This window comes from Cucurbita maxima, unplaced genomic scaffold (genome assembly GCF_002738345.1).
Source record: "Cucurbita maxima cultivar Rimu unplaced genomic scaffold, Cmax_1.0 Cma_Scf00006, whole genome shotgun sequence".
Classification (NCBI taxonomy): Eukaryota; Viridiplantae; Streptophyta; class Magnoliopsida; order Cucurbitales; family Cucurbitaceae; genus Cucurbita; species Cucurbita maxima.
The window spans coordinates 2773464-2782387 of NW_019272022.1; the positions used below are offsets into that span (position 1 = coordinate 2773464).

At 36.8% G+C, this 8924-nt stretch overlaps 2 protein-coding genes across 2 annotated transcripts in view; both read left to right on the forward strand.

Moving 5' to 3' along the window:
- The window catches only part of LOC111480987 (gamma-glutamyl hydrolase 2-like), a 4455-nt gene extending 1159 nt beyond the window's left edge, over positions 1-3296 (forward strand). The window contains exons 4-10 of the mRNA XM_023126238.1: positions 653-747; positions 1364-1424; positions 1515-1604; positions 1726-1788; positions 2188-2276; positions 2854-2946; positions 3048-3296. Coding sequence (XP_022982006.1) covers positions 653-747; positions 1364-1424; positions 1515-1604; positions 1726-1788; positions 2188-2276; positions 2854-2946; positions 3048-3081 — 525 coding nt within the window. The 3' untranslated portion in view covers positions 3082-3296. The remainder of the gene's footprint in view (positions 1-652; positions 748-1363; positions 1425-1514; positions 1605-1725; positions 1789-2187; positions 2277-2853; positions 2947-3047) is intronic.
- A 688-nt stretch (positions 3297-3984) lies between these two features.
- Positions 3985-8650, forward strand: LOC111481028. The gene is made up of 8 exons (XM_023126304.1): positions 3985-4253; positions 5020-5075; positions 5155-5279; positions 5670-5829; positions 6248-6684; positions 6860-7342; positions 7766-7868; positions 8327-8650. The coding sequence occupies exons 1-8, from the start codon at positions 4185-4187 to the stop codon at positions 8460-8462; spliced, it is 1569 nt and encodes a 522-aa protein (XP_022982072.1). The 5' UTR covers positions 3985-4184; the 3' UTR covers positions 8463-8650.
- The last annotated feature ends 274 nt before the right edge of the window (positions 8651-8924 follow it).

Genomic DNA, 8924 nt, shown 5'->3' on the forward strand with positions numbered 1-8924 from the left:
TTTTTTTTTTTTTTTTTTTTTTTTTTTTTTTTTTTTTTTTTTTTTTTTTTTTCTGGAGAATAAGACTGTGAATCTCATGTGAGTTGGGGAAGAGAATGAAACATTGTTTATAAGAGTGTAGAAAACTCTCCTAGCAGACACGTTTTAGAACTTTGAGGGAAAGCTCAAAGAGGACAATGTCTACTAGCGGTGGGCTTGGGCTATTACAAATGGTATCAGAGGCAGACACCGGGCGGTGTGCCAGTGAGGACGCTGGACCTCGAAGGGGGTGGATCATGAGATCCCAAATCGGTTGGGGGAGGAGAACGAAACATTCTTTATAAGGGTGTGGAAAGCTCTCCTACTGCACTGGGCCCCAACATTGATTGGAGAAGGTAACGAGTGCCAACAAGGACGTTGTGCCTCAAAGGGGGTGGATTGTGAGATCTCACATCGGTTGGGAGGAGAACGAAACATGCTTTATAAGAGTGTGACAACCTCTCCTAGCAGACACGTTTTAAAACCTTTAGGAGAATCCTAGAAGGGAAAGCGTACAATATCTGCTAACGGTGGGTTTGGGTTGTTACAAAAGCCAATTCGTATTTATTTACACATATGAATCATTAGGGTCAAATAATTTCCACATATGAATCATATTCGTCTTTATTTACAGGATAGGAACATTCTTGAACCATTTAACTCATCATATATGGCATCAACTCTGGAATTTGTGGACAACGTGAATATTCAAGGAAGGGTCTTCCAAAGGTATGTATCAGTCTTCATGGTTGTTCCAAAGGGATTTTGATGAACTCAAATTGATACTTAAATAATACATTCCTTCCCCAAATGTAGAGTTGAAGGCATTTGCCATATGGATAGCATTTGAACTGTTCAGCTCAGGAAATGTATTAGTTTCTTCAAGTTTTGTGTATCTGCATAGGCTAGGAACGGGAGTGATCACATGGGTATATAATTGAGGACAATACTCTCCATTGTTGTTCAGTCTTTTGGTTGGAACGTAAAGCAAAGCCATAAGGGCTTATGACCAAAGTCGTTAATATCATAACATCGCTGAGATAGGTAAAGGTTATGTTGTCCTTAACAATTGGTATCAGAGTCGTCGTGTCTGAACCTAACTGTTGGAGAAAATCCTCAAAGTGGAACAAAATGTGCCCTATCAAGTCAAACCATCCCTGATAAGAACTGATCTTTGTTCAAGGGGAGGAGGTGAAGGGTGCAAAAATGACTGCTTCCATCTTGGAATATATCCCACAATGTTATTCGTGCTCGTGAGGCTGTTTTATGTTCATATCCTATTTTTTATGAGGCTATTTTATGTTCATATCCTTTAACTTGCTATTGATGTTCTTTTCACCTGTAGATTTCCGCCTTATTTACTCGAGAAGTTGAGTACAGATTGTATTGTAATGCAAAACCATCGTGTAAGTTCTTGTGGGTGCGATCGATGATTGATCGACATTCTTTCGATAACTTAATTCGTACTAATATAGATTGTCTTCTTTTCCATACAGTTTGGTATCTCACCAGGGAGGTTTGAACAAAATAAAGAACTGTCCAGTTTTTTTCAGATATTGACAACTAGTAATGATATAGACAATAAGGTACTGTGAAATTTCTCTCAACTCTTTACAAAACAGTATCAGACTTTATATAACTGCACTTATTCAAATGTTCCTCTACCTCTACCTGTTGCACCTTCAGTAATGCTTATGTCGATTACAGGTCTATGTTTCCACGGTTCAAGCTCGGGATTATCCCGTGACTGCATTTCAATGGCATCCTGAGGTAATTAATTGTCTAATATGGTTGTTTTAGCCCGTTACATATCTATTAGGGAGAGATTTCTACACCCTTGTGAGAAATGTTTCGTTTTCCTCTCCAACCGATGTGGTATCTCACCGGGTGTGTGGCAAGGTGGGCTAGACATGGTTAAACATATGGTTGAGCATCCTGTGGTCACATGCATGACATCCTCTCCCCCTAAACAAAATAAGTCACTAAAAATTAAATCAAATGATTTCTCACTTTCTGCTTTAACTGATAATTCCAAACTTGTTAGATGCCCTGTTCTTTTCGTTTTAGACAGCAATATCCTACATAAAAGACCATCTCATAACCTTGTCGTATGATCTTTGTTGATGTATAAATCAATCGAGCGCCTAAGATTCTACGTTTTCATTGCAGAAAAACACCTTTGAGTGGGGCTACTCCATGATTCCGCACACGGAGTATGCAATTGAAGTGACGCAGCATGTTGCCAACCACTTGGTCAGGTTAGAACATGACAACTTCTTTCTATACACCTTTTTAACAGGAGGCCTATCACTAAATCTGTGAGGAGAAAGTGTACCTTAAAGTTGGCCTAAGGATCTTGTATCAGCTCAAGCCCACCGCTAGCATATATTGTTCGTTTTGGCCCGTTACGTATCAATGTCAGCCGCGTCTATTAGAGAGAGGATTTCACACCCCTTATAAGGAATGTTTCGTTCCCCTTTCCAACCGATGTGGGATCTCACAATCCACCCCTTAGGGCCCAAAGTCCTTGCGGGCACTTCGCCCAATATCTGGCTCTGATACTATTTGTAACAGCCCAAACTTACTACTAATAGATATTGTTCGCTTTGACTCGTTATGTATTGTTGTCAGCCTCACGGTTTTAAAATGCGTTTATTAGGGAGAGGTTTCCACTCTTATAAAGAATACTTCGTTTTCCTCTCCAACCGATGTGAGATCTCACAAATCCAATAGCCATTAGCAATCAATTTGAATGGTAAAACTTTTTGCCGGGTTTTTATGATTCATATGGCAAAGTTTGTAAGGAAATTTAAACCTCAATCTTTGTTTCTATAGGGAGGCCAGAAAATCATTGAACAGACCACCTGCACAGAAGGTTCTTGAAAGTCTCATCTACAACTATAGCCCAACTTTTGGTGGCAAGGCTGGGTAAGTCCAAGTTATTCTCTAGATCTTGCTCTTATTCTGGTTGGTTTTGTTTGATCCTTTTGTAACAGAGTTCCTTTTTTCAACTTGATGTGCAAATGTAGGAAGGGATTCGATGAAGTTTACATCTTCACATAGTAAACATCCAGCTACCTGATGTAGTTTATTAAAAATCTCCGAATGTCAGAATCAGTTTGTACTGACTAATCTTATGAGACAATCGTATGATCCTACTATCTTTAGAAACACGGTAGAATATCAAATCATACATATGTAACCACCATGAATGGTACTCATATGCTTGTTGAATATCATTCACTTCATCTAAATTTTTGTATCTTTGTATATGTATATATTTTTGTATCTATATTTAGACATGATGTTGTCATGTAGAGTGATGATTCGATGGATTACTTGTAACAATATGAGAGATATTGTTTGCTTTGACCAGTTATATATTGTTGTCAAGCCTCACAATTTTAAAACGCGTTTATTAGACAGAGTTTTCCATCCCATAATTTAACATTTTTTCAAAAGTTGAAAAGATTAAATTATAAAAAATAATAATTTTAATCGAATTACAATATTACCCTTAATATTTTTAAATATTTCAAAACTTCCTTTGAATAAATAAAAAAAGAAAAATGATTAGAATAGTGGATGAAAGGTTTCCACAACATAATATGTTTTTCAATTATTGTCATGTTGTTTCAAGTGATATCATCCTCAGATACACTGCTCGATGTCTAGCTTTGATACAATTTGCAACAGTCTATCCATTACAAGCATATATTATCCGCCTTGGCTCGTTACATAATTTGTCAGTCTCATAATTTTAAAACACGTTTATGATAGAGAGATTTTTACACTTTTATAAAAGATGTTTCGTTCCATTTTGATTTCATAATCTATGCTTAAAAACCCTAAACCCTTAAATCTGAGGGCAAAATTAGGTAATATTGCAAAATCTAAAATATAGGGCAAAACTCTCTCTCATATATATATATATATATATTTGACCATTTAGGGAAACTTAAAAGGGAGAGCAAAAGTAGAGAGTTAGGCGTAAAAGAAAGGCATACAAAATTCCGTCTTTGGAAATGGCGGGAAAGAGTGAGTAGTGAGGAGGGAAAATCTTTGATCTCTCTCATTCTCTCTATCTCGCGCCTCTACTTCCCCTCCTCATTCTCCGTCGTCTTCCCATCTCATCCGTCGAAGGAGGTGGTAGTACTTCAACGCAAATGGCTGACATCAAAACCCTAGGCATTCTCCAGGACATCGAATCCCTTGTCGCCGATAAGCTTCAAGTGGTAACTACCCCTCTCTCGCTTCCTCTTCCTTTAGATTATATTTTCGCCGTTCACCAGTCTTCTTAATCATATTTCATTTCAGTTTCGTTTCTTTGGTTCATGGAGCCAGTCTACTACTACTCTATTTTTGTGAATTGCTGCCGTAGATATGTTTTTTGTTAATTTCGATTGAATTTATTTTGCTCATCATGTTTATGCCAATAATGAAGCTATTGGCCTGGATTAACGGCGATTTAACTCTTTCCTCGGCCAGTGGCCTTGCAGTCATTTTTAAGCTTGTTTTGTTGCTGAGTTGTTTTATAGTTTTGATGCAAACGCTATATTGAGAGGTTGTGATTTATGTTTCTATGAAAAATTCGTCTCTATCACGAAAAGTAACATTTCCAAGACAAATGTAACATGTCTTCTCATTTTAAGGTGTTGCCCTACGTTGTTTATATATAGGGAGAGTCTCATCACCAAAGAGCTTTTAAATTTCTTCTATGAATTTTCTGTGTTTTATGTTTTTGGATGGTGAAAATTGTACCAGGGAAAAGGAAGAAATTTTTGGGGCTTTTTTGTGCTTTCAATTAGTCTTCAGGTTTTGCTTCTAAGGGCTTACTTGGCCATTTTTGTCTGAGGAGTTCTGCATCAGTTCCATAAGATCATTGGGCATTTTTTTTTAGTTTTGATGTACATATTTTTCTTTATTATAATTTAGGAATTGGAGTAAATTTAGTTTCTAGCTCGCCAACACCTGCTAATTTCGTTCAGCATTTTTACTCAGGTTTCCTACAAGTGGCTAAGTCGCAGTTATTTGATATCTTCGGATACTGCAAAGAGGTTAGAAAGTTGGCATATAAAAATTGCACGCGATTAGTTGGTCCTCGTTCAATGTTTCTAATGCTGAGTTGTTATGTAGGTTGCTTCAGGAATTTGTTGAAAAGCATGAAAGTGGATTACAAGTGGTCTATGCCTTGTCCGGATGGTTGAAAAATGACCCCCCAAGCTACCATATTAGGCTTGTTTCTGATTCAAAACTTCCTGGTTAGCTTCTAATTTGGTGCATGCTTTTCCACACATCTCGATGATTCTCTTTTTATAGAAAGAAGGTTTGGATAATATTAGATATTACATTTGCTTGTAATAAAAATAATGTACTGCCAACCTGAGCATAACTTTACTGATCAGAACATTATTCTCTTGACAAAAAGGACAAAGAGGTTTAAATCCCCACATCCACAACATAAAAAAAAAAATATTGTATCTGGATAAAGCTATACACTATATTGAAGTCTTGCAATATTTAATAGTTTGTTGCAAGTGTTTCTAATGATGAACCCTGCTTCAGAACTCTGCCCCCATCTTATGTTATTCGAAGTTGAGTGTCTATTCCAGGGACTCAACGACTTGAGTTTATTCTTTACTTTTGAACAGAAGCAAAGCAAGATTTTGATGGCACCTGCTCGATTCAAGTTTATAGTGTTCAAGCTTCCATTCCAAAGGATCCAGCCGCACTGTGGAATGCTGAATTCGTTCAGGCAGAAGAGCTCTTCAAGCAGCCCTTCACTGTTGACAATTGTTTGCGAGATAACAGGTTTCCTGTATTTAGCTCAGTTAAATTTCACTTAGATGGGTTATTGTCATGTTGTCCTCTGTTTTTCTATTAAGCGTTTCTTGGCAGTGGGCATGGGTTTGAACTTGCACGTCTGTCCCACTTAATCCTTATTTACTGAGTCTAGAAATACATCTTTTGGTTGAAAGAGAATGAATAGAGTGAAAAAGGTTCTGCATTGCATCCACACAAGCCCCCTGATAATGTCCACAATATTGATCTCGGTATTACATATCATGCTATTCCTCGAGACGTAACAATAATGGGATTTATCTTTCTCTGTAGTTGTGCTGTTATTCAATTATGTTAGGTGAATTGTAAGATTCCTGCTTGGCTCTTTATTTCTCTAGTTTTAATAGCCTTGGCAACTCATTTTCCTTTATTCGTTCTAATTCTTTAGGTTCTGTGGAATTTCCAATTCCTATGTCAAGCGCAGCATTGATGAGATACCTGCAAGCGTTGCAGCTCCTCAGCCAAGAAGTGCAGTGGGTGCAGAATCAACAAAAAAGAATGAATCATGTCAAAATACTACCGTTCCTCAACCTCAAAAAAGTGAAATGCACAAAGTTAGTCCTAATGTTGGTCTACAGAATCCCCCTGTGGTCAAAGAAGTTGAAGGTGAAAATAACAGTACAGGGTCATTTCATCAGACCTCCAAGCCAATTGCAGTTAAAGAAAAAGTTGCTTCCTTACCTGCTAAAAAGAAGAAACCTCAAAGTGATAAAACCTCTTCCAGTACTGAAAGTTCATTAGCAAACTTGTGGGGACGTGTCCCTACTAAGTCCAAGCTCAGTGACAACCATGAAAATGTGAAGCATGCCAATGCAAACCCTACTGGTTGGTTATCCCTCCGGGTTGATTTCATTCTAATTTTTGCATGCTTCTAATTGGACTGATTATGAAACACTTGTTAGTTCCGAATGAAATTTTAAATGCACTGTACAGAAAATATTGGAAGTAATTTCGGCATAATACCAACTTTTTTCTTTATAACCCTTGCTTTCCGTTGCAGTATCGAGTGCAGAGGCACAAATTTGCGCACATGAAGGACTACAGAGTGACAACAGTGATGATGACGATCAAAATGTAAATATCAAGAGGACCTCCAATGAAGGTGGAAGAAAAAGGAGGGTGGTTATTGATTTCTCAGATGATGAAGATTTTGAAGATGCAGTCAGTTTAGCATCACCTGAAAATCCGAAGGATCAGTCATGTTTAGATCTGAAGCAAAACACTGAATTACATGAAGAGAAAGCTCATTTGAACAATGACAGACAACAGAACGGTGAACTGAAAATGGAGGAGGAAAAGACATGTGTATCGAAGCAATCCTTAGCAGAAGATAAACATCAGAATTCCTCCCTTGCAGTGAAAAACGAGGTTTGTGCCCATGAAAATGTTTCTAATAATAGAGAGAAACCAACAGATGCTGCTCCTGCTTCACCCAAGAGGAGAAAAGTATTGAGGACAAGAATTGATGAGCGTGGGAGAGAAGGTATACCTACATATACAGCCTGTTTCACATTAGATTGCCTTTATGGGGCTTGATTTAAAGTAATTTATTTCTTCTAGGGTATTTTCAAACGTGCCTTCTTCACCCTATAATTGATGGATATAATTAACTGCCGCTACATGTTTATTTACATTTATGTTTCTGGAAGTGAAAATAGTTTCCATTTTCACATGTTGAAAGATTGCTTTCGAAGGAGCAATACAATTTTAGCAAGAAATGTCTTTTGGTGCATTTAAGTTATTTTGTTTTATTCCAACTATTTGCATGTGCTGAGAGATTGGTTAACAGAGCATGGTGATTTTAAAAGAGGTTTTCATTTGGCTAATACACGATGATGTGGTAAATTTATTCATCTTTTTCTTACCTTGTGGTTTAATCAGTTTTTTTTTCTTCTAATTTTACTAGTAAATGAGGTGGTTTGGGAGGGTGAAGAGCAGGAACAGAAGAAGGATGATGTCTCTTCAACAAAGAAATCTGATCATAAAGCAGCAGAGACTACTACGAACAGGTTACTTCGATATCAACTTCTTTCTTCCATTCATGAAATCATCCATCATGTTATGTTTTGTGACTGCTGCACTAATATTCTATCTATCAACTATTCATGTTCCGTTTTATTCATTATCTTTGAGGTTTTGATATAGACAGCCTTTGTAAGTATAAATATGAGTGCTCGTTAAGTAGTAAGCAAGAAGTACGTTGTTGCTATTATTTAGAACAGAACTGATCTGCAAAATAATAAATTGAAAGCCTTACACTTCCTAGGCTTTCTAGTTTCAAAGCTGCAAGGTTATTGCCTCCACCAACCATTTTATGATTACAACCCTTAGTTTGCGCGCGCACACACACACAAAGACGAGTTCTATTGTACCATGCTTTAGTTTAAAGTGATTCTTGTTTGTCTTTTCTTGCTAAAACTTTAACTCGTCATTCAATAAGATTTTAGTATTTGGGTGTGGAATCCAGGCCTCCTCCGGCCAAGAAGTCACCAGCTTTGGGCAATGGTGGTGCAAATCCAGCAGGGAAAGCAGGAGCCAAGAAAGCTGGAAATGCGACTGGTCCCAAACAAGGAAATATTCTTTCTTTTTTCAAGAAGATTTGAGGAAATGTCAGTCGAGCAACTTTGTAAATGAAATCTTAATGGTATCCAGCTTTTGATCCCCTTTTCTGTTTTTATTTTATTTTATTTTATTCTCTTTTTGTGCGGATGGAACGGTTGTTGATAAATGCAAAGCTAGGTGTTGATTTTTATGAAAAAGTGCACTGTACATTGGTAAGTCAAAACCTTCACATCGTGCTGTGAATTCGATTCAATCAGCTTAATTTTTGTACTTCATCTTCAGTGAACAAAATTGTTGACATTTAGTCATTGATCATGAACTATCCATTAAATTGAAATGGTCATTTACATAATAAGGATACTTATGTTGAATGTACTGCCTTGAATTGTACTTCTCATTTCATCTACTGCTGTCAATTTGGTCTGTTTTTTTTTTTTTTTTTTTTTTTTTTTTTTTTTTTTTTTTTTTTTTTTTTTTTTTTTTTTTTTTTTTTTTTTTTTTTT

What these genes read in the sequence shown, in the direction of transcription:
- LOC111481028 (XM_023126304.1), top strand. Translation starts at nt 4,185, where the DNA reads ATGGCTGACATCAAAACCCTAGGCATTCTCCAGGACATCGAATCCCTT. An exon ending in TGCCAATGCAAACCCTACTG is followed by an intron (nt 6,685 to 6,859) that starts GTTGGTTATCCC and finishes TTTCCGTTGCAG; the next exon opens with TATCGAGTGCAGAGGCACAA. An exon ending in TGATGAGCGTGGGAGAGAAG is followed by an intron (nt 7,343 to 7,765) that starts GTATACCTACAT and finishes TAATTTTACTAG; the next exon opens with TAAATGAGGTGGTTTGGGAG.